The following is a 26,190-nucleotide window of genomic DNA, read 5'->3' as shown; positions in this document are numbered from 1 at the left end:
AAGAAGTAAACAAGATGCTTGCCAGAGGCATTGTTGAGTCTTCGTCGAGTCCTTGGGCGTCGCCAGTCATGCTCGTCAAAAAGAAAGATGGCACGTGGCGTTTCTGCGTTGATTACCGCCACCTAAACCGAAGTACTAAAAAGGACGTTTACCCTTTACCATGAATCGATGATGCTCTTGATTGTCTTCATGGTGACAAATACTTTTCATCCATCGACCTTCAATCTGGTTATTGGCAGATTTCCGTCGATGAGCAAGATCAAGAAAAAACCACTTTCGTCACTCCAGATGGCCTCTACCAATTCAAGCTTATGTCATTTGGTTTATGCAATGCCTCTGCCACGTTCGAATGGATGATCGACTCTTTGCTTAAAGGTTTCAAATGGTCAACTTGCCTTTGTTACCTCGATGACGTTCTTGTGTTTTCTCCTACATTTGAGATGGACCTTGAGAGCGTCACAGCTATCCTTGACGTCTTCTGCAAAGCTGGGCCCCAATTAAACTCATTGAAGTGCCACTTGGTGCCGACAGATTACTGTGCTAGGCCATCTCGTCGATGCTTCCGGAGTACAATCCCACCCGGAGAAGGTTCGAGCAGTAACAGCTTTTCCTGTACCTCAGTTTGTCAAAGACGTCCGTAGTTTTGTGGGGCTCTGTTCTTATTTCTGACGGTTCGTGCGGGCGAGATGTCATCAGCGCATTTGAACCTAGTGGAAGGCCCGTCTTCAGCATTCTCAGCGAGGAAACCTCCGGTGAGCAAAATGTCCCTGACAGTACTTTGGTTAGCGCACTCTTAGAGGAGTTCGGCGATTTGTTTACGCCAGGTCTAGGGCTAATTGAAGGCCCCGCAGTCCATTTGCGGTTGCGGGAAAATGTGATGCCGCGGTTCTGCAAAGCACGTTCTGTGCCGTATGCAATGCGGGAGCAAGTGTCAAATGAAATAGACAGACTTGTTAAGCATGGCATTCTCTCGCCTGTCGACAGTGCAGAGTGGGCCACGCCTTTGGTTCCCGTTATCAAAAAGAATGGTTCCATTCGGTTGTGTGGTGATTTTAAGGTGACCGCAAATGCTGCATGTGTCACGGAGCAGTACCCATTGCCAAAAATAAGGGATATCTTTGCAAACCTAAATGGTGGTGAAGTATTCAGCACCATCGACTTGAAGGATGCTTACAGTCAGCTGCCACTTGACGAGGAAACGAAGAAGATATTGGTCGTAAACACTCCGAAAGGCCTGTTTTGCTTTAATAGGCTTCCTTTTGGTGTAGCCTCTGCTCCTGCGATTTTTCAGAGATGTATGGAAGGCATCCTGCAAGGCATTCCGGGCATTCAAGTGTATTTGGACGACGTGGTAGTCGCGGAGAAACGCGACAACTTTGAGACGCTGCGTGAAGTTTTCAGACGTTTCCGGCAACACGATGTCAAGCTGAATCCGCAGAAATGCAAGTTCCGACAAGCAGAAGTTGAATTTCTGGGACATCGTATAAATACGAACGGATTGTTACCTAAGATGGACAACATTGCTGCAATAATGAAAATGCCGAAGCCAATCGGTGTTGCGGAACTACGGGTGTTTTTGGGCTTCGTGACCTACTACCACTCATTTCTGGGAAACATGGCTACTGTTCTAGAGCCACTGCATGAACTGCTAAGAATGAACACACGCTGGCAGTGGGGAGCGAGACAAGATAACGCGTTCCGAGCAACAAAGCGGCTGCTAGAGGAAGCTAAGTTCTTGGCGCACTACGATCCAAGTAAGCCGCTTATCTTGGAAACCGATGCGTCGTCGTGTGGCGTCGGCGCAGTGCTATATCACAGAGTAAATGGGCAAGATCGACCAATTGGGTTCCGGTCACGAACGCTTTCAGCTGCTGAGCGTAATTACGCGCAAATTGAAAGAGAGGCATTGGCAGTTGTCTTCAGGGTTACAAAGTTCCGGGAATATCTGCTCGGGAATCATTTCACACTTGTTACAGATCACAAACCTCTTCTGAGCCTTTTCAGCCCCGACAAGCCCGTTCTCACCATGGCCGCTGCCCGGATTCAGCGTTGGTCCCTCTTGCTAAGCGCCAACAACTACAAAATTCAGTTCAAGCCAGGAAAGACGTTGATTCCTGCAGACACCCTCAGCCGTTTACCGGTGCGGCAGGAGCATAACGATACTAAGGCTGCAGAAGATGACGCTCGTGAGTATGTTCTTCTGACCGGTCACCTCAATACCTGTCCTCTGTCGGCGAGTGACTTGGCTAAAATGACTGTTGACGACAGCGACCTCGCACAAGTCCGCGATTACATTCAGAAAGGCTGGCCACGGTACTTGCAACCGACTCAGGAGCCGTTACGCGTGTACATGCACAGGAAAGACGTACTGACGTACAGCTACGGAATTGTGTACTGGGGCCATTGAGCGGTTATTCCAACAAGTGCGCGGCAGTCAATGCTGCGTATGCTGCATGATGCACATCAAGGGATGATGGCTATGAAAAACCTGGCACATTCTGTTTTCTGGTACCCAGGGCTCGATCGTGACATTGAGAAGCTGGTCAACGCGTGTCCAACATGCATAGAATGGGGCAGCATGCCTCCTGCCCGACAACCCGTGCCTTGGCCGGACACAGAGGAGCCATGGTCTAGGGTCCATGTCGATTTTGCGGGTCCTGTAGAAGGTAACATGTTGTTGATCGTGGTTGATTCCCATACGAAATGGATCGAGGTTACCGCCATGAAGACCACCAGTTCGGCAAAGAGAATTGAAGCACTGCAGACTATGTTCAGCCGGTTCGGTTTGCCGAGGACCCTGGTAATGGACAACGGGCCGCAGTTTATTAGTGAACAGTTCAGGGCATTTATGAAGCGCAATGACATCGCTTATTTGTGGACAGCTCCCTACAAACCGCAGTCTAATGGCCTGGCGGAAAGAGCAGTACGGACTGTCAAACAGGGGTTAAACAAAAACACACGTGGCAGTTTGCAAGCTCGGTTGGACCACATTCTATCGCATTTTCAGCGCACTCCCTTGCCAAATAGGCAAACCCCAGCTTCTATGCTTCTCGGATATCAGCCACGTTCTTTATTGCACAACGTCGTGTCACGACCATTCCCTTCTGCAGGTGCGTGCAACAGTGGCCCACCGCTGAGCAAAGACGTCTGGTTCAAGAACTACGGAGTGGGTGACAAATGGAAACCAGGCGTGGTAGAGTCCACCGAAGGCTCGCGAATGGCAACGGTAAAGACAGCAGATGGGGAGCAAGATCGCCGCCACCTCGACCAGCCAAAAACCAGGAGGACTAGCGTGGGAGGAGAAGCGGTGGAACCCGAGACCCCCATGCAAGTACCAACGACTAAAGGTAGACAGAACGCAGCGGCAGACTCGCAGTCTCAAGGACACAACAGCAGTCACAGTCAGGCTCAAGTAGGCACCGACATTCGAACGCCGTCAGATGGGCGGGCCGAAGCCGAGGTCGCTATCAGCGAGCCGCAAGTCACTGACCGGGCTGAAGTGACACTGCGTAGGTCGAAGCGGAAGCCCCGGCCCCCGGACCGCTTCACTCTGTAAGGGGGAAGAATTGTTGTGAATCAGCATGCGCCGCTGACACGTGTTTGTTTGGTTAGATTCACCGGCCATGCCTCTTGTGAATCAGCAGTGGCTGCGGCTGACGTCACAAGATAAGGACTATAAAAGCTACACTAACCTTTAATAAAGTGTTCGTTCTTTGCCAAGTGCTTCTCGAGTTACTTCAACAGCAACCGCTCGACCACTCACTGAACTTCTGAAGAAAGATGTGCCTTTTACGTGGGGTTCCCCTCAGGCTGCCGCATTTTCACGCCTTATCGCGATTCTCACCAATCCACCGGTCTTTGCCCACTTTGACCCATCTGCACCTAAATGGGCCCGAACCGATGCCAGTGGTTATGGGATTGGCGCCGTCTTATCGCAACGCCAACACAGACACGACCGCGTTTTAGCCTATGCTAGCCAGCTCCTGACAACTGCAGAGTGCAACTATTCGATTACCGAGCGCGAATGTCTTTCTCTCATCTGAGCTGTTTCAAAGTTCCGCCCATATTCATATGGTAAGCCTTTCTCAGTAATCACAGACCATCATGCGCTCTGTTGGCTTTCGTCGCTCAAGGATCCTACTGGCCGGCTCGGTCGTTAGGCCCTCCGACTACAAGAATATCCCTACACAGTGACTTACAGGTCGGGACACCAACACTAGGATGCAGATTGCCTCTCTCGCCACCCAGTCGAAGACGCGACCTTTACATCTGATACTGACACCGACGCGCCTGTGTTCTCTGTTTTTCCACTGTTCCATGTTGACGAAGAGCAGCGCCGTGACCCGTCCTTTTGTATCATCATTGACCACCTGGCATTATGACTTGCCGACAGTTCCCTTCGCTTATTCACACTTCAAGATGGCGTACTCTACTGCCACAACATTCACCCCGACGGTCCTGCATTACTCCTTGTGATTCCTAAACACCTTCGCTCGGGTGTTCTCTACAAACTTTACGACCTTCCCACTGGTGGTCACCTGGCTGTGTCATGTACCTATGACCGGATCCGCCGACGCTTCTTTTGGCCAGGGCTTGCTCGCTCCGTTCGAAGACATGTAGCTGTGTGTGAGAAGTGCCAGCGATGCAAGAAACCATCGACGCTCCCTGGTGGTTACCTTCAACCACTCGACATTCCCGCAGAACCATTTTTTCAGGTTGGTTTGGACTTACTTGGCCCTTTTCCTCTTTCTAGCTCTGGGAACAGGTGGATCACTGTGGCAACGGATTACGCTACGCGCTACGCCATCACCCAAGTGCTTCCTCCAAACTGCGCCACAAATGTCGCCGATTTTCTTCAACGCGACATGATTTTATTGCATGGAGCTCCGTGACAATGTCTCACAGAATGTGGCCAGGCATTCCTATCAAAAGTTATTGCAGACATCCTGCAGTCCTGTGCCATGAGGCACAGGCTATCCACGTCATACCATTCACAAATAAATGGCCTTACCGAGCATCTCAATTGCACTCTGGCAGACATGCTCGCGAAATATGTCTCTTCAGACCACACTAACTGGGACCTCACTCTACCGTTTGTCACATTTGCTTATAATTCCTCATGCCACGACACAGCTGGTTATTCCTCTTTTTTCCTTCTGTTCGGCCGAGAACCAGCACTGTCCCTCGACACAACCCTCCCTGTTCACGCGGCACCGACCAGTGAACATGCACTTGATGCCATCGCCCGCTGTGCCTACACAAGGAAAATTGCCTGTGACCGCCTTCTGAAATCCCAAGAGAGTCTAAGACGTTTGTATGACCAGCGACACCGAGACATGCACTTCCTGCCTGGTTCTTTGGTGCTTCTATGGTCCTAGTCACATCAGGTCGGCCTGTCAGAAAAACTCGTGTCTTGTTACACAGGCCCATACCGAGCTCTTCGTGCTGCGACTCCCATCACCTACGAGATCGCCCCTGATGCCCCATCTGCTTCCCCGTCCAGTGATATTGTGCACGTTACATGATGCCCCATCTGCTTCCCCGTCCAGTGATATTGTGCACGTTACATGACTGAAGCAGTATCACCCTCCCAGTGATGACATTTAGACGCTCCGGGACGTCACTTCTGCCACTGGGAGATTATGCTACACACGTGAGGTATTTGATTGTTTGAACGAGGCATGTGGGCGCCATCACTCGAGAAAAGAGGAGGGAGAACGAACTGGGCTCGTGCTGTGAATCTAACCGGTCAGTGCTGCAACCGCTGTTGTAAATATAACCTGTAAATAGTTGCTCGTCTTACTGACTCGTTCTTCACGTAACAATGTGATAAAATAGCCAATGCAGCATTGTAGATTTCAAGGGCCTCTTCTTCAGTGGAAGCTCCCATGACGAGGTTGGCCATGTAGAATATGTCTGTAGGTGCGTAGCCATTATTGGCTGTCTTTTTCCACATTTCGAAGTGATGCTGCAAAGTAGCAGATAGAACGAAAGAGCTGGATAATGCTCCGAAGAGTGCACAAGTCATTCGCCACTCGACGATGGAAGGTACTGTTCCCACTTCATCAGCTAGTCGGTCGACACATACAAAGCGGAGAGCATCGTGGTCTTCTTGCCGAACTCAAATTTGAAGGAAATCCTTCCGGATGTCCGCTGTCAACTGCTTATAGGTTCATCCTGAACTGTACAAGCAGTTGCAAGAGCTCGGCACCAAGTTTCACCCCTTTGTCCAAGATATCGTGGAGCTATGACATGGCACGTTCATAGGTAGATGCATCAAACACTATGCATATCTTTGTAGTGATAGCTTTTTGGCAGATGACTGTATGGTGTGGGGGGTACTACTAAACCATTGCTCCGGGCTTCAGAGAGGTGTCTACACATTCAGCATGACCTTTTTTGATGTACTCACTGATAATGTGGTCACAGTGGCATAGCCATAAATTTATTTCGGGAGGAGGGGGCGGGGGTTCTCTGCTAACAACTACCGCTGCTCCTCCCCCTTCACCTATCTCTCTGGGTACATATATGTGGAGGTCGTGCACCATGCAAAGACAAACTCCTGGCACTCCCAAGACAACAATGCTTTAACAAGGATGCGTGCTTTTGCATTGCCAAAACAACACTTCGCTTAACTTCTGACAAACGTTTTTCATTGCTAAGGCATCCACCCACTTCACATCAAATTATTCTGTTATCCTTATGCTATTTTTAAAAATGATATAAAAAAGAACAACCAAAATTTCATTTACGAATTGATACATTTATATAATGTCGATGACCTAGCTGTACATGACTTGGAAAAACAAACAGCACTAAAAACGGGGCCAAACAAGAAAAGACAGCGCATTATCATGTGTCTTCTTGTTGCAGGCCAAACTTGTTGCAGCCCAGGTAACAGTGGAGATTGTTGTTTTCCTGCCAGACCTTCTAATGAGTGGTACGGCCACGGCTACATACGGAAGTGAGTGGCACTATTTTGCAGGCCGCCTATCACTCAATCGCGCTTTCGGCAATGTGGGCATGCTATTTGTATTCTAGATTTAAATATACAGGAATGGAGCTTTCCGCTAGAACATCAATAGTATCATATGATGCAAGTTTCACTCACTTTCGGCGATCTGCTGTTTGACTTGTTTGAAGAGATGTTTGTAAGTAACTTGCTATCATGGTATTGTAGTCATCACACAAAGCAGGAGCCGCTGCGGTTGCTTAAAGGCAGGACCGTGAAGGTCGCAGGATCAAATCCTGGCCACGGCGGCCGCATTTCAATGGGGGAAAAATGCAAAAACACCTGTGTACTTTAATTTAGGTGCCTGCTAACGAACCCCAGGTGGTCAAAATTGATCTGGAGTCCACTAATACAGTGTGCCTCATTATCAGATCATGGTTTTGGCACATAAAACCCCATAATTAATTAATCACGCAACACATATTGTTCTATGATCACACTCAGGAATTGATGAGGCAGCTAGTCCGACGCAGGGCTGCTTTCTGTTTAGAAATCTTTGTGAAAATTGCAGCATTCATAGTTTGTAGTAAAATAAGGGCCAGTAGCACTGAGAGATTTGAAAGCGTCGTGTCTCCTGAAACCTGTCTATTCTGAAAATTGCTGAGACATTTAGTTAGGATGGGCTCTCCACAGCAAGCAGCACGTGTTACTACGGGGTAGGTGAGCCTCAGCTAGGCAACTGGCACGACTGTCTGGTGTTGAGTGATCGGGCAGTGATGAGATGGTCTATGTTCATAACTATCCGCCCACTTCGTTCTTGACAACTTTTATGCACATCCCCCCGCTCCTCATATCCATCACCCCAATCCTCTTCTTAAAATTCTTTTTCCATTAGTCACTGTCACACTCTTCAATATTCACTGGTTTGTTGAATGACGCTGCGGCTGCTAACATTCCTATACTTCTGTTTCTGCATGGACCCTGAGGCCATTCCCCTACCTGCCCTCCCACCTTTCTTTTGTGGCGTTTTCTTAGCTTCCTTGGCCCAGCACTCCCATCCTTGATATATTTTGCTCTGTGCAAATCAGCATTTTGTAGGTCTTTCTTTCTTGTCATGTTTTTTGCATTGTTTTCATTCTTACCAGTGTGTACAAACTAGCCTAACTGCAAGCTCTTCTCAAGTTTATTAACACAATGGAAATTGGAGACAAAGGAAAGAAAAAAAAGAAAAAATAAGGATAACTGCGAGTCGGCCTAGTTGGAACAGATTCATCTTAAAACTTTTTGTGCGCAAACAAACAGCCCCTATTCTTCGTCCCTGTTTGTTTGTGCACAAGAAGTTTTAAGATGAAAAAATAAGGGGAGCTTATTATGCGTATCCTAGACAAGCAAGTCCCATTATTTTTTTAATGCTTTTCTTCTACACAGCGTGGTTAACGATTTGGTAAAGTAGCAGAAATTAGAAGCTCTTTGATAATACGAAGGTCTGCTGGAGAGCAACAGTGCCCCCATGTTTAATGCACATGCTCGTCCCATCTTTATCTGTGTGTGAAATTTTTATCACTGATTGTTCCTCAGCAGTTATGGTTAATATGATCCACAATAAGGTAGAGGCACACCATGAGTGGGACCACAATGTTTTGTGCATTGGAAAGGGGATCGCCCCATGACACTTCCCCTCCTTTGTACCACCACTAGCCATCACTTTGCTTTCACATTCAAGCTCCCCTTTCATACATGTCGCTCTTTTGCAGCCCACCTCCTGAAACTTTGTTCCATGGGAAAGGGGGGAAAAGCTTCCACTGTCCTTTGAATCACTGAAGCTGGCATCTAAGTCTGTTTTTGGATACACTTTCGTTTTTGCTAGTCAGACTTCCCTAATGTCTTATCATGACAGGAGCCACGTAACGTCCAGCTTACTTGTGTACGTAGTGACATGTGAACTCGGTTTATCTTTTACGGGTGAGCGCTTTTACCGTCCACGAAATCTTATCGCTCAGCGCAGGACACGTCTACATCTATCGGAAGTTTCTAGAATGTTATCAATGCTTCTATCTGCTGTCTGTTGTCGCTGAACCTTGTGTAATCTGATTACACAGGGCTTACACATTCGACGACTGATCTATAAAAGTCGACGCGCTTGACCCACTGAGCAGATTTTCGACGATCACCAGCTGTGTTCGCCGCCTTCATTGAGCATTGAGTGTAGCCTGTTTTTGTGGGCACAGGTTCGCCCAATAAATGTTAGTTTTGTCTTTCACAGTATTGCTACTGTGTTCTTTAACGTCACTACCACGTGACATCTGGTGGAGGTGCTGGGTAGGCGTGCTGGCGGAGGGGGCAGTGGCGGACGACGGAACTGCATCGTCACTGGGCCCTGCTGGGGAGTGGAGGGGAAATGTGATGGTGGGCTACAGCGGCATATGTCATCGCTTGCGGCTGAGGCTGCAGTGATTCGGGGGCTACTCTGAGTTGTTGTTGGAGCTCCTCACGGACGGCGTCGGCAATTAAAACCACTTGAGGCTGTGATGAAGGGAACAGCTTCTGTAGCTCCTCCCGCACGACCGCACTGATAGCCTCGCGCAGGTCATCGGTGGCCAGTGACTGAACTCTGGCGTAGTTTGTTGAGTTCGTGTGGCGGTTGAATTGCCGGTTCCGCATTTCCAGTGTCTTCTTAATGCTCGTGGGCTCGCGAAAAAGATCGTCGACTGCCTTCGGTGGGCTTTGTACCATTCCAACGAAAAGTTCCTCCTTTATACCAAGCATCAGTAGGCGGACTTTCTTTTCCTCGGATATTTCTGGGTCGGCGTGGCAGAATAGGCGGCTCATTTCTTCTATAAAAATCGCGGTGGTCTCATTAGGCAGCTGCACTAGGGTTTCTAGTTGTGCTTGCGCTCGTTTTTGGCGTACGACACTTGTGAATGTCTGCAGGAAGCCGCTTCGGAACAGGTCCCAGGCCATTAAGGTGGCTTCTCGGTTCTCGAACCACATCCTGGCAGCGTCTTCCAATGTGAATAAGACATGTCGCAGTTTGTCGTCGCTGGTCCAGCTGTTAAACGTAGTGACCCTATCATACGTCTCAAGCCAGCATATGGTCGTCGTTGCGGCGACAAGAAGCGGCCTGGGACGGTCGTCGAGAGTTCCACTGAGTGGCGGCTAGGTAGTTGGCGATGTCATGTGGGCGCTCCCCAAGTTGTGGACGCGCCGCGTTGACGGCGAATCCTCTCAGTCCCAAGTCGCGGTATGGGCATTGGTGATACACATGGCCGGCTTCTCCGCAGTGATAGCAGAGCAGGCGGTATTCGGTGGCTCACCAAATGTCAGTCTTCCTTGGAATGCTGCGTGGGGCGACAGGTGGACGAAAACACTCTGACGCTGACTGCCTATCACGCGCCCCTATCGATCCCCCGCCACAAGACGATGAGGACGACGATGCCTTCCTCGGAATAATAAGCGTGGAAGGCTTCACTAAACAGCAACGAGCAGACCCGGAGCTAAAAGGCCTCGTCGAGTATTTGGAAGGGAACACCGATGTAGTCCCTAGGGCATTTAGGCAGGGATTGTCTTCATTCACGTTACAAAACAACCTGCTCGTAAACAAGAACTTCTTACTAGACAACGCCAGCTACCTTCTTCTTGTTCCGCCAGTGCTGTGTCCAAAAGTACTGCACGCCCTACATGACAATCCAACCGCTGGGCACCTCAGATTCTCCTGAACGCTGTCGAGGGTACAGGAAAGGTATTACTGGCCGCGTCTGACCGCCGACGTCGCCCATTATGTCAAGACATGCCGAGACTGTCAGCGACGCAAGACACCACGGACAAGGCCAGCAGGATTACTACAGCCGATCAAACCTCCTTGACGACCATTTCAGCAGATCGGGATGGATTTGTTGGGACCATTTCTGGCATCAACATCTAGAAATAAGCGGATCGTCATGGCGATGGACTATGTCACCCGCTTCGCTGAAACTAAAGCTCTACCAAAACGCAGCGCAGCCGAAGTGGCAAAATTTTTCGTCGAGAACATCCTGCTGCGACATGTTGCCCCACAAGTCCTCATCACTGACAGAGGAACAGCCTTTACAGCAGAGCTCACCCAAGCCATTCTGCAATACAGCCATACAAGCCACAGGAGAACAACTGCCTACTACCCGCAGACGAATGGTCTCACAGAGCGCCTGAACAAGACCCTCGCCGACATGCTAGCAATGTACGTCGAAGTTGAGCACAAGACGTGGGATGCCGTCCTGCTGTACGTAACCTTCGCTTACAACATGGCGGTGCAAGAAACGACACAGATCATGCCGTTCAAGCTGGTTTATGGCAAGAACCGGACGACAACTCTTGATGCCATGCTGCCGCACGTGACCGACGAAGAGACTCTCGACGTCGCTACCTATCTCCAGCGCGCCAAAGAAGCCTGACAGCTCGCCCGCCTACGGATCAAGAATCAGCAGCATACCGACAGCAGACACTACAACCTTTGATGACGCTACGTCCAGCCTGGCGACCGTGTTTGGATTTGGACCCTAATACGTCGATGAGGACTCAGTGAGAAACTATTGCGATGCTATTTCAGACCCTACAAGGTCATCCGACGTGTTGGCAAACTGGACTATGAGGTAGGTCGTGCCAGACGGCATTTCGCATTCACAGCAGCGCCGCTCACGACCTGAAGTAGTTCCTGTTGTGCGTCTAAAGCCATTTCACCAGCGCTAATGAGCTTTGGGGACGTCACATAGCTGAACTTTCGATTTTTTGGGACTGTGCCACCTTGGACTTTTTTTTGTTGTTGTTGTTACTTTGTTTAACAAGTGTCCTTATGTGTTTTACTCTGCTGTTATGTTTGCAGCATCAGGACGATGTCTTTTGAGAGGGGGGAAATGACATGTGAACTCGTTTATCTTTTACGGGTGAGCACTTTTACCGTCCATGAAATGGTATCGCTCAGCGCAGGACGCGTCTACATGTATCAGAAGTTTCTAGAATGTTATTGATGCTTCTATCCGCTGTCTGTTGGCGCCGAATCTTGCGTAATCTGATTGCATGTATGCACGATGCGAATGGTGTAGAACTTTGTGGAAGGCATGCGGGTCCCAGCGATTACTCTGGAACATTCGACGGCTGATCTATAAAAGCCGGCGCGCTTGACCCGCTGAGCAGATTTTCGCCGATCGCCGACTGTGTTCGCCGCTTTCGTTGAGCATTGAGTATAGCCTGTTATTGTGGGCACAGGTTCGCCCAATAAATGTTAGTTTTGTCTTTCACAGTATTGCTACTGTGTTCTTTAACGTCACTACCACGTGATAGTATTGTGTGAACTGCGTCACTGCTAGTTGATCACAAATGCCAGCGGTATCCTGAGGATTGGTGATCCTTAGTGCATCAAGTTGCCACACCTCAAATGTCATATGCAGCTTGCCCATTCTGCTCACACGCAATGAATAGGGCAAATGTGCTCAAGTTTCAATTAGGGAAGTCATTGGCGGGCTTTACAACCAACCGAAGACCGTCTCAATTGCACATTGGTCGCTGCTTAGGTGTTCTATTCTTCTACTCACTATGCACTAATAGTAGTCTGACCCTATAGGGACATTGAGTGTTGGCATCGACTGATCGTCCTGTCGATGCTCATCTGCGACAAGCATCTTGCGTTCACGCAGCAGTGCAAGCAGATCTTGTCCGATGGCTGGAGGGTGCATGCTTGCTTTGGTGCTTTGCATGCTTTGGTGCAGAGTTCAGCTATCTCCAATGCATCTACATGATGTCATGGGAGACAAAACAACTATGAAGTTTGAGCTTGACAGTTCCACATCTGTAATAGTGGGAACACTTAGAAGTGCCAAACGTCAACAGAGAGAGGTCTTCTGTCACGAGGGAAGGCAGGTTGAGCTTTTTGAACAGGTCGCATCGAATGAACGTTCCCTGGCTTCCAGTGTCAAGCAGTAATCAAATAACATAAAATTGCAGTTTTTGGATACCCACACTGTGGCCGTCTGCATCAAGACAGGTGCAGACGTAGAACTGCTAGTTGGAGCATTTGTTGCTGGCAACTCGTCGCTTTTCATTATGTCATGGTGGACAAGTGTATCACTGCTCTCAGTAGACGAGTGGTTGCCATCTTGTTTACATATGGTGCAAGGTACTGAAAGATGTTTCGAGCAGCACTTGAACTTGAGCCATGCTGCGCTGCAACACTTTCGTGCGACGTGTCCCTCTCTGCTGAATTTAGAACAACAGTTCTTTCCCATTAGTTGGTGTCTAATCTTGCTGGCTGACAATGTGACATGGCAGTCCTTTATGGCATGGTCACATTGATAGCACCGTACACAGCAGCGATGGCCATTCGGTGCAGATTCTGTGGCCAGCGCTAATGTTGACGATACTGGCGGTGGTAAACAAGGTTCGCATTGCCCTTGTCCAGCGGGGTTGGTTTCCGGCAGGTACTTTGAATGGGAGGCCTGGCTTTCTTCTCTGCTCTCAATTTTTACCTGCACGAACTTCATGACCTTCCGCACCTCCTCTTGCTGCAACCTTAAGGTAGCCTCCTCGTCGTCCTCAGTCTCCTTCATGCATTGACAGTAGAGAATGGTCATATCATTGGAAAGCGATTGCATAAGGACACAATAAAGTACCACCATGTATTCTGGTGCTGGAACCCCGAGAATGTCGAGGCAGTTTGTACAAAAGTGCACCTTTTCGCAGAGCTCCCACAGTGGCGATACCTGAGAAGAGCAATCAACAAATGCGGTAGGACTGCCAAACCTCTCTAAAAGTATTTTCACTGCTACTGCATAGTTCACTTCCGTAAGGCGCACACCTCCGATGGCATGCTTTGCTGTTCCAGTTAAGTATGATCTTAAATACGAAAACTTCTCTATGTTGAACAGCTTGCGATTGTTATGGATTGTGGCCTTGCCCCTCACAAAATTCACTGGAGAAAATGGGTACCTGTAGTTTCAGCAAGGCAACTCATTGTATCGGTGCTCGGGAACTTGCTTGAGTGGAAACGCCTTGGGTGGTGGGGTCGCTCACAACGCTGTGGGTCGCGCTGTCTCTGGCCCTTGCAGCAGAATTCAAAAGCAAGTGGAAATGGCCCATGGTGTGTCAGATCTTGTTGTGGTACTCCAGAGCTACAGTGGCTTCTGCCTCATACTCAGACCTCTTCCATTTAAGAATAGAACTGTTTATATTTATATATTTATCTTCTGCAGGAAACTTGCACAAAACTGCACCTTTAATTTCATTCTTTGAATGCTTGTTGCCATCTTCAATACTCGGAAGGCTTGTCTTAATTGCTTTGCAGTGTTTCTTATGGTTGCTTTGCCACACAACTGGTAAACCAGCATCTAATGATGATTCGGCTGACATCAGGACCTGATGGCATTTCGTCAGGCAATACTGGCTCTGTCCAGCTGTGCCTGAGCACCAAGCTATGCTGCACATTGCCAGGAGCCACTCTCAAGGCCAGCAGTGAGTCTGCAAGATCCAGAGAAATAAATGGTTTCTTGTCGCATCTTGTGATGTTCCGAAAAGGGTTCCAAACATATCTCGGAACTACAATGTGTCATAAACTTCTTAATTTACAGATGATAATGGTGGGCACACTGTGCTCAAGTTGTCCTTGCTTACACGTAAGAGGCAACATTGTTCTCTTTGTGCTAGGCCCTCTCTTTTAATAATGCACTTTCATTTCGCATAAATTTTGCAGCGGCAGTTTTGCAAGCCCAAGAAGCATGGCACAAAATCTCTGCAATGTAAGAACATATCTTGTGGTGTTTACTTGCTTACAGACTGAAAGCTTTCTTCTTTTCTCACAGGACGTATTATGTGATGTTAAAAATTGCAAATTTATACAAACCATATCTTGGTAATTCGGTGCAGCTCGTGGAAGTCAGGGAGTTGTTACATTTAAAAAAGCTCAGTATGAACAATAAATTGAGCAACAAACATGCTACATGACACATGCAACTTGCTGGAAAGGAAACTCGGATGATATTATATGTACGTACATATATAGCGGAAGTTCGCTTCTTGGTAACATTTTTCAAGGCTGGATTCTCGGCATATTATTTATCATCTGGTCTAAAATGGCCTCCACCTGCATCACCAGCTGCAAGACTCCTATACAAAATCAGTGTTCGAGAATGATACTGTGGAAGTAAGAGAAAAAAAATGTATAGACTATGCTGCACTGTCACCCGACTAATGCAAGTAAACTGCATAACAGTTGTCTTTTACAGCACCTGTAGTCAACATGAATATTAAGATATTCATATTGACGAAATGGCACTGTTTTGGCAGATGCTGTCAAGGCACTTGGAGGAAAAACGAGCAAGATGCGTGCCTCAAAATACAGAGGGCACCTGCAGCAAAGGTCTTATTTGCATTCCATAATACTCCATTGCGCTTCGTTAGACCCATGTAATGCAGTGAAGCATACTGATAGCGGTAAGAACCTCCATGCAGTGAAGCATACTACCTGCAGCTGTTTGTTATCAGAAAGAAGATCGCCAAGCTGCTTCAAGAATGCAAATGGAATCCCAGTTCGATCCATGTGTTCTACACAAAATGGGTGGTACTTGATTTTCTCACTGACTGGCTCCGGGCATGGGAGCGTTAATTCCCACTTTTGATTTCTCAGGAGACTGTCTCGAGATGTGTGGGGTTTTTGAGATAATCTATGTATAGGTAGATATACATCCGAGTTCGTCTGTATGTGTGCCGAATGAAAGTACCAGCGAACTGGCTCGTATAAAGTGCTAGTGTAAAATTCCGAAATAAAACCTGTAGATATAATGTCAGCTTACAGGTATCTCTAAAGCACACTGACCTGTTAATGGAATGTTAAGTTATATTGTCACGGTGCACCGAGGATAGGAGACAAGGAGATGTACTACAAGAGCAGCCTGTTTAAGAAATCCAGTGTAGAATCATCTTTTTCATCTTTGGATTTTCCCCACTGCGAGATGGAGTCTGCTGAAACTACCATTGTTGTTTGTCTTCTACATAGAACAAATGTGGCAATATTTAATGTATTACTTGATTGCATTATTCTCTTTGATTTAGCCATTCAGTGTGTGTGCATTCTTGGATAATGCCCTTGAATGGGTATGTGCCAATGTGACACAAGTACAAAATCCTTAAATGTTATTTGGTATGCGTCATACTTCTATGTGCATACACCTCCTTAATCACCATTCTTCCCTCCTCAAGCATAATTCATTACTTTCGTCCTCGTGACATAGCCATGTAAATATCCCGCACTATGCAGCCACCTGATTTAGAGTTTGCATTTTCGTATAGTTTGTGACCACGGTGCTTAAACATAAAAAATGGGGGAGAATAAAGTTTTGCAATTTGTGGTGGATAAACATGAACATTGCATGACATTACAAATTGCATCAGATGAAAGTAAACAAAATTATATGCATCACTATTAGTTGTAAAGTGTTTAATTAACTGCTTTACTAAGCTTCGCTTCACATCAAATTCAACATGTGTGTCGGATCTGCACAATTTTCTATCTTAAGAGCAATCCTCAGGGATCGCTTCTTGCAACACTACCTTGCAGCAACACTGATCATAATAGGCAGGCAGCCATGTTATTGCACAGAACTCTAGTTATCAAAGCTTAACTGACAACGTAAAGGGTGACATGTACATCAAAGCCACAAAGGCATTAGCATATCAAATGAAACAAGACAGTGCTGTATAGCTCAACGCTCACCGAGCCTGCACATTAGAAAAATGGCTCTACTTTATATTGCAGCTTGGTCAGCAAAAAACGCACATGCACAAAAATGCACATTACACACACATGTACAAAGAAACCTCAAAAAGTAGCAAAGTGGTGAAATGGGCCAGTTGGCACATTGTAATATGGGTAAAAACCAGTGGATACACACGAGAAACCAGATGAAGACGATGGGATAAGACCCGTTGTCTTCTTCATCTGATCTCTCATGTGTATCCTCTGATTTTATATGTTTTACAAGAACTTCAAAAAGCAGCCCAGATGGCAAGGTAAAATGATGCTGCCCTAACATCTCTCAGAAAGTTAATGTGCTTGGTTGCAGCTTGATATATAAATGCACTTAAAAATTGTGTTAAGCTTTGCTTGTGAGTTAATGTTCTTGAAAGTTACTGAAACAAATAAAAACAACAGATATTAACAGTGGTCGAAAGTGATCGATCATAAGGCTCACCAGATTAGGGTTGATGAACCTGGGTAGCCGCTGCCTCACCATGACACCTTTGCCCATTTCAGCAGCCCTTCAGCACCAAAAAGAAATTCCAAATAGAGTGAGTTAAGGATAACAGTTGATATGCTGTTCTAAGTAGTTGCGACAAATTCCACTGTGATAAGAACAGAATAACAGCTTAGGCTAAACTCTGGCACTCCACGACTGGCTGCGGCACTGCTTAGCAATCAAGACAGAAGTACACGAACAGAGTCATGCAGTGTGAGCCAACTGCAATGACCCCATTCTCGGCACTGAACCAGCAAACATGACACTCATGAGGTCACATGATGAACTTGACGTTTTCTTAACATTTTCTTAACTTAACGTATTTCCTTAACGTTTTCAGCTGGTGGACCAGCCTTCGTCAGAGTACAGTAAAGTATTAAAAACATGCACACAGCTTTAAAATCACCGTATCAAGAGCAGAGGGCGCGCTATCTGTAAGCTGCAAGCTGAGTCACCTTTGCGCCCGCATAGGGAGACTTCACGCCAGAAAGAAGCAAGGTGGCGGTGGCGTGAAACACAAGAACCCAGATTGCCAAGTTGGCGTTATTTATCAGATTCCCTTAACATGCGGCAAAACCTACATAGGCCAGATGTGCTGTTGTTTGAACGTGCGAATCCGTGAGCACGAAAGGTCTATTAAAAACTGGGAGCAACGTCATTTACCCACGCATTACCTAGATCATAAATGCAGGCCTCTGCTCAATCAAGTTAAGATCTTGCGCAAGTGCAGTAACAAATTAGCACGGGAGCTTCTAGAGGCATATTATATAAAAAAAGAAGGGACAAGCATACATCAGTGACACATCGATCACACTTTACAATAGGGAGGCACGTTTCCTAGAAAATATGATTAGCTGAGCCACACCATTGGTTTTTTCTCCTCCTATCTGCTGCTGATACCCTGATGCACCTGGCTGACATGAACCGATATTTAAGTGTTTCCCTCGAATATATCTCAGTTGTTAGTTTGTGCCTGTCCCGTCTGCTTCCTTGTGATCGTCTACAAAACGCATCCAATCTTTCCAAATACAATGAACCAACTTGCCCAACAACGCATTCTGCTAAGTGCACTATCTGTGCTGACTAGAACTTACGCTGGGCATCATAAATCATTATCAATGACACACATTTTGGAATACAAAAAATGAAATGCAGATATGTTCAGATACAATATTACAAACATGACTCAGGTAAGTGACAGCGGTTACCATGATTAGGCGTAGTGAAAACAAAATGATGTACACGTGCAGATACAAAGGCGTGATGTTTAGCACATGGCATCTCTAAGTGCAACTTTGAATTATCTAAAAATTGAGGTGTTAAGCGTACAACTTCAAGCCACACACGTCAAAAAGCCACATGCAAAAAAAGTGTTGAAATCATACATGTACACTGTGTGGGAAGTGCATATTTGTGCTCAATCCAAAGTTAGACAAGTTACTTTTCCTTTGTTTTCATTTATTCTGGACGAGACAGTGTTCAATTTATGAATAAGGTAAGATTTGCGAAGCTTGCGGCCATGGCTGGTGCGGAATCCAGATTCGAGTATGGTTACTTTGAGATTGTTAAACGAGCGGCCCGGCATGTTCACATGTTTCGAGAGTGGTAGGTTTGGTTGGGATTTGGCATGTGGTCTGTGGTTGTTAAAACCGATGCCGAAAGGTGTTTCAGTCTGGCCTATGTATTGCATGTGGCAAGTGCTGCACTCGAGAAAGTACACTACATTACATGAATTACAGTTGAAACTGCCTTTAATTGCGAACATGAATTGGCTGGCTATGCTGGTGGCAGTCAATGTAGGTGTTATATGAGGACAGACTTTGCAGTGTGGTTTATTGCAGCGGCTGCAGCCGGTCGGGTTAGAAGCAGCGATTTTTGAAGACATTAGTATGTCACCTATGTTTTTCGAACACCTACACGACACGAGGTGGCTCAGAAAAAAAACGGCCTTTAACCTGTCGCTTTGGGTGAGAATATTGTAGTGCTTAGGGAGTATGCCTGAGACCTTAGGGTTAGACGTGGAATGTGTCAGTATCAAATTAGCCGACTGGTAGCCACTGGGCTTGTTTCTGCCCTTTAGAAAGTCTATCCAGTCATGTCCTGCCACTCGGTGAATCGCGTCATCGATAATCTTTTCTGGGTATTTACAGTTGAGAACTTTCTTTTTGAGTTTCTGACAAAAAGAATTAAAATCGTCTTCTTTGGAACATATGCACCTAAAGCACTGTGCCTGGCTGTATGGAATCGCAATCTTGCAATAACGCACATGTCTTTCAAATTGAAGAAATTGATTATCAGTTGGCTTTTTGTAAGAGTTTTGTGATTAGGAGTCTGTCAACAATAGTAATAGTGACGTCAAGGAAGTCTACAGCCAATGGTGAGTAATGATGTGCGAATTTGTAGCGGGGTGTACCTGGTTGAATGCCACAATAGGTTGAAGAGTTCTGATTACAAAGACGGCGCCGAATAAAACAACACACGAAGAAGGGGAACACGAGACAGCACGTAGGCGCACTAACAACTGAGTGTTTTATTTCTTGACATACTAATATATAGCTGATGTCAAGGATCAAAACAACAAGAATAAACAGGGCAGTCATCTGCATCGCACAAGGAAGCCAAGATACAGAATAACTTTTAAGTGTCACTCTCAAGATATGCCAGTTCCTTTGTCGAAAGCGAAACTGAGGCTTCACTGATACATCAACACCGCACTTTTTTATCTCAAGCGCTTCCAATATCTCCTTGTAATCATGCTTAACCAACTAGCCCACCAACACATGCTCAGTTTAAGAGTTCTGTTTTGCTATGTGTCCAAATACAAAATATATCATTGATGTAGCTTTTACAGTAGATAGGTTTTAGTCGTACACTCTTAAGGAATGCGTCTTCAAACACTCCCATGAAGGCATTTGCATAGTTAGGACCTGTTTCCGTTCCCATAGATGTTCCACTAATTTGTACATAATGAGAATTATTAAATTCAAAGTTGATAAACTCAAGAACTAACTTCAGCAGAATCTCGAGGGTTGAGCTGTCAATCGGGCTATTACACTGGAGGTGTTCGTAGGAGTTCAAGAGAGCCCGAATGCCCATCCCCGTGGGGAATGCTCGTGTAGAGGGAAGCGACATCCATCGTCACCAGAAGCGAGCCTTCAGGAATGGTTAGATCTATTATGTTGTTAAGAAAAGCCTTAGTATCCTTAACAAAAGAAGAAAATGTGGCTGTAATAAATTCGATCAATCTGTCGACATAACGAGAGATGTTTTCTGTGACTGTTCTTATGCCGGATACAATCGGACGGCCTGGATTACCTGGTTAATGTACCTTCGGCAGCAGGTAAAAGCATCCGGCTATTGGACTAAGTGAGATCAAGGAGCGAGCTGTCTTATCGTCAATCTTCTGCTGCTTCACCAATGCTTTTATGGTGTCCTTAATCATGAAAAGGAATTTGTTGGGAGGATTACAGGGAAGTTCTTTATAAAATGTGCCGTCAAATAACTGTGTTACGACTTCTTTAATGTAATTTTCTTTTGTCATTATCATGACTGAGCCACCCTTGTCCGCCGGTTTAATAACAATATCATCGCGTGTGGTTAGGCTTCTAAGAGCATTGGATTCGCTAGTGAAAAGATTTCCCTGGAATGGGGTGATTGTCTTGTAGGTGTTGAGCACATGAGAAACAGTTTTGATATATAGGTCTAGGCATTTGTCCCATTGCGAGGCGGGCGTGCAGTGTGTCGCGGACGGTATAGCTGGGTGGTCTTGTTTTCTGCTAGTGCAGTCATGAAAATATTCTTTGAGTCTTAAATTTCGGGAGAAGTTTTCAATGTCTTTCATTGATTGGAATTCGTCGAAGCCTCTGGTGGCTGGACAGAAATTAAGACCTTTTGAAGGAACCCTTTCTTCCATAGGCAGAAGTGCAACATGGGAAACGTTAACTATGGCAGTACCTGGGTGGGTTGTCTCCAGCAATGTTTTAGCAATTGAGTATACAGAAGTTGCGGAACAGCTTTGTTTGGTAGAGTCAGTTACTACCGGGACGTTGTCCTGCAACAGTTCCCGACTTTTTGTTTTGCTTAACACATTCACCTTTCTTCCTTCTAAGCATTCAGTAAATGTATTTCATACAGGATAAGTTGGTCAACCAAGGTATTTTCTTCTTTTAAAAGTGAGCTTGCCGATGATTCAGAGTGATTTAATATAATATGGACTAGCTGGAGTGAAGCATTAGTCAGTACTTCTTGCGACTTATGCTTGTTTACGGTTGATAGTTATTTGGAGACTTGCAGTGTGGAATATGGGATGGAGCTCTGTCCCTTGACATCGGGGTTCGTGCAGGTGGCTGTGTGGGCTCTTTAATAATGTGGCTGTGTGTCATTGATAATGATTTATGATGTACAGTGTAAGTTCTAGTCAGTGCAGATAGTGTGCACTCTGGTCTTGATATGGTACTTTTAAAGCTGTGTATGTTTTGTTCATGTGTTACTGTACTCTGACGAAGGTTGGTGTGTGTGTGTGTGCGCATGCGTGTGTGTGGGTGGGTGTGTGTGCATGCATGTGTGTGTGTGTTTGCATGTGTGTGTGTTGTGGGGTCTGATGTGGGATTCTCACACCGTACTCTTGGGACAAAGGAACGACAACACAGTAGTGCAAACAATCACAAGGGCATTTAGTGCACCTTTCATACATCAATGCCTACTAGCCGAGTTGCTATCCACAAAACATGCCGATGGGCGCGCGACAAATCTAGAAGTCCGACTCACCACGACCGGAAGCGAGCGAATATGTTCGCCCCATGCTGGATCCCAACGCCTGGTCGTTCGCGTGTATAGTCACGCGAATCGTGGCGCGTTCGAAGGCGGCCACGCGAGGCGGTCTCACAGATGCATCGGTCGCCGCGCGCGCGGAATGTCCGTGCTGTTCGGCGACCCGCCGGGGAAGAGGGTTGCTGCATGTGCGTCCCGCTTGCTGTCTCGAACCCAAGAGAGAGCGCCTTGTCTTTCCCGAACCCAAGTAACCGCGCAGTGGCGCGACGCTCGCGCCATCTCTCGGACTGCGCTTCAACCACATCGACCGCGCTGACGTCACGCAGGCCACGCGGTGAAGCGGGACCACAGGAGACGCGCTATGCGGGAAAAACATTAGGGGAGGCGCGAGGGTCGCGCATCCCCACAGTGTGCATGCATGTGTGTGTGTGTATGTAGTATGTATTAAGCAACAGAAAGCTGTATCGGGAGTTTTTTATGTCGTGCTACAATTTTCTCATTGACACTTTTCATCTAACTATAATATTTGAGAAGTTCATTAATCATATTAGGACCAATTACTCAATTAGGCAGAATGAAAAAAATAATTTGAGTATCTCCAAGCAACAGCAAACAACCTTACCTTTGTTCTGTCCAGCTACGTGGCATTTGCATATTTTTTTAAAGTTTGACTAAAGTTATGTAGGGCACCCTGTGCATGTGCGTGCATGTGTGTGTGAATTGATCAGTAATAAGTCAGAATGCATAAACTAGCACACCTAACAATTCATACAAGGCGTAAAAAAAAAAAATCCACTTGAGCGGTCACACAATGCGTAACACACTCAACAAGTAACACTTATACAAACATGTAAGCTTACATGTAAGTAAACATGTAATATGCAATGTCATTATAATGAAACTGAACAAATACCAAAAAAAAAGGATGATTGGTGATACAGTTATTTTTCTGAAGAATCACTGCTGCTTTCCAAATAGGTTAGCCATGCCTTTTGGACAGATGATGACTCTGTTAGTGTGACTACATTTGCTGGTAATGAATTCCATTTTGCCAGTTAATTGACAGCACAAAAGGGGAGTTTTGAAACCTAATTGTTTGTGGAAAGGTAGCTTTTAATTTTTTATTCTGGTCAATCCACTCGGAATTATAATGAGCCTGTTGAATGTGAGTCACGGCAAAGGGTGATTTGCTGTGATACAATGTCTGAAATAATGATAAGTGGGCGTGTTTTCTGCACATTGCAAGCGACCATACTTTAAGCCTTTCTTTCAGGCTTAACACACTGACCTATACCTCTACCATATGACCGGCTTTCCACACTTCACACACATACACTTTTTTCCGCTTTGACACTCTTAATGCCCATGCATTAAAAAAACTCTTTACTTGACTTTTTTTAGGAATAACTTCAATCTTCACGAAAAAATCCACTATAGACAGCTTGGCTTGCGGAGTGTTGATTGACTACATGTTTCTATCCTGTTGATTTAGTGGAATAACCATAATGATTGGCACATAGCATGTGGCACATTTGAAAGCTCCTTTCAAGCCCACTCCCTTGAGAAAATTGGATTCTCTACAGAAACTTAGCAAATTGACTTATTAGTAAATTTATTCCTAAAGCCTCTTTCTGCTCAAATAAATATAAAGTATGGTTCTTTAGAACATTTAAAGGCTGAAAAGTAAGAAAAAGCGTCTTATGCGCATTGTGGTATGCAGTGACAATCACGCTGTATGGTCGAAGCATCATGAGGCTGAGGTTATCTACTTGATAGTAATTTGTGCAGCTAAGTATTCCTTTACATTCCAACATAATGTGATGGCTGGAGGAAGTCTTGACTAAACACTTCAAGTTTGTGGTAGTCAACAGTCACTCATCTAGCCTTATTTCTGTTAAATCGGGTGTCTCTCAGCAATGTGTTTTAGGGCCACTTCTCAAGGTGCTTTGAGACAACGTTATGCCACAAGACTCAGTGCAATCATTAGTTAAAGGGCTGAAGTATGGCTCCAAACTCCATGTTCAGGTGTGTGAACATTTGACTTTAAACTGGCTTGTGGCAAATAGGACGTACACCTTGCGAGCAACGAGGATGATGGCTGCCAGATGGTGTGGACAGTTTGCACAGGTCTTCCCACCAGAGTCATGTTAGTCGTCAAAACTTGGCTGCGCAATGTGTGGTAACCCTTTCCAAGATAATAATCTGTGTTTAGTGTAGTCTGACAAAGAAGGTGGTTTTGTCGCCCTACAACACAGCACATTTAACGAGAAGGGCTTGCAGGCTACCACCAAAAATTTTAAACCTAACTAAAGTCATTTTAGAAAAAATGAAAAGAAATGCTGTTAAACTATGTGAAAAATGGGGTTGCATAAAACTGGCCAGGAACCCTCTATCTGGGCTTTTAGTGTGAAAACTTGCAAGTTAGACAACACGTTTCGGTCTATTATAAGCGAGAAAGGGATGTGACAATACCAGGTGAGTAGATTTCTTCTCACAGCTCTTAATGCACTTGAGGTTAAGGATCCGTGCCTCAGTAAGAGTTCTGACCATGTTGTTGTTTTTTCAGGGTTGTGGCAGTGTGGGTTACGGATATTCAGTGGACATATAAGACCTATTATATTCTGTTCCTCACTCTATTAAACTGTTTACTGATGTGTTTGAATGCACTAGTAACAATGACGAGGCTGTACTTGTGAGAAAAGTTGAAATGACAGCAATTTTATGTTACTGTTGGAATTTTATTTGAACAACACCTCGTGTTGTACACACTTACCTGCAGAAGAAAGGTATTTGTATCAGTTTGCGCATTGCTCCAATTTTACGTGACATATTTTTATCTACTATTAACAATTCACTGCAACGTGCTAACAGCTCACCTCTTTCTTTTAAAATGTTTAGGTAAGTTTATGATTTTTTAGTTCTTTTACAATGTGACTGCCCAGTGGCTTATCAGGAGGTCATCGATTTAGTTTGAGCTGATTTCAAGCGGTGTGGACAAGGGCTGTCTTTTACCTTTGAACTGCCTGTTCAATTGAATCTCACAGTTCCCCATCTTCCCTCATTTATTCATTGCGAGGGTCTCGAATCTGGCAGCCTCGATGTCATTAGGTAGCATGCGAGGGTTTATTAGCCATGTGCCTGCTCTCTTAAGATCACGTGTTACGTGACGCCATTGGGCAATAAAGGATGTTCCAGATCTGCACACCTTGGCTCTGAGTGGTGCTGGCTAACACTCCTAGGGCTAGAGCTAGTAAACATAAATACTCAAGTTAGTGGACCAATTGATAGCCATTGCTGTAGCACAATTGGTAATGCAATGCAAGCGTAATGCAGAGGTTGTGGGTATGGCTCCCACCAGCATCAAGTTATCTTTTCATCCATTTTCACTTCCCTTTTCTTTATTATTTTCTACATTCCAATTTAAACCACAGTTAATTTCCCCAATGCTTTCCTTGGCTTCATTGTTTGTTGGCTTTATGTGGTCATGATTAACAAAACCGAACCCCAATGCTTTCCTTGGCTTCATTGTTTGTTGGCTTTATGTGGTCATGATTAACAAAACCGAACCCCTCAGTTCCCCTTCTAGACATGATAGGGATCATTGCAGCGAGAAGAGGAGTTTCTCAGAGAGGCTGATGTGCTGAGACAGAGTCAATAATATGAAGGACATTCTGAAATTAAGTTTAATCATTTTTCTGAAAGAGAACATTAAATTAAGTACATGGTACACCAGGTGAAACAAACAATCACCATAAAAATCCACCGCTGTTGCTGGTTCAACGATGGAAGGAGCGTCAGTGGAGGAGGAATGACGCATATGCAGTGCACCAAAGAGACAGTAGCAGCAGACGAGCATGCCCACACAAGACCACACATGATAGATTCATCACTTGGGATGGGAGAGATTAGATCATCCAGCCTACAGCCCCAACCTTGCCTCATCAGACTTTCACCTGTTCCCTGGATTGAAAGTCGCATTCTCGGGACGTCACTTCCAAAACAATGCTGAGGTGGAGCAGGCTGTGCGACAATTCCTTGCATCGCAGGGCACCAAGTTTTACCAGAGTGCCTTCTTCAAATTGATTGCATGCGATGACAAATGTCTCGATGTTGGTGGCGACTATGTGGAAAAATAGTGCAAGGTCTATGGTTCATGATGCCATGGTGTATATTTTTTTAGATTAGAAGTTTCCATGTGAAAATAAACGACAA

The 26,190-nt window shown here is 45.7% G+C and overlaps 1 protein-coding gene across 10 annotated transcripts in view; it reads right to left on the bottom strand.

Moving 5' to 3' along the window:
* The window catches only part of LOC135897507 (intermembrane lipid transfer protein VPS13A-like), a 1,023,564-nt gene that overhangs the window by 53,036 nt on the left and 944,338 nt on the right, over positions 1–26,190 (bottom strand). For all 10 annotated transcript variants that reach the window (XM_070539327.1, XM_070539326.1, XM_070539332.1 and 7 more), the window contains one exon: positions 17,164–17,230. In XM_070539327.1, the coding sequence (XP_070395428.1) occupies positions 17,164–17,230 (67 nt within the window). The remainder of the gene's footprint in view (positions 1–17,163; positions 17,231–26,190) is intronic.

Source organism: Dermacentor albipictus, chromosome 5 (genome assembly GCF_038994185.2).
Source record: "Dermacentor albipictus isolate Rhodes 1998 colony chromosome 5, USDA_Dalb.pri_finalv2, whole genome shotgun sequence".
Lineage (NCBI taxonomy): Eukaryota > Metazoa > Arthropoda > Arachnida > Ixodida > Ixodidae > Dermacentor > Dermacentor albipictus.
The sequence above is the reverse complement of the archived record's forward strand: the minus strand, read 5'-3'. Positions and strand labels throughout refer to the sequence as shown.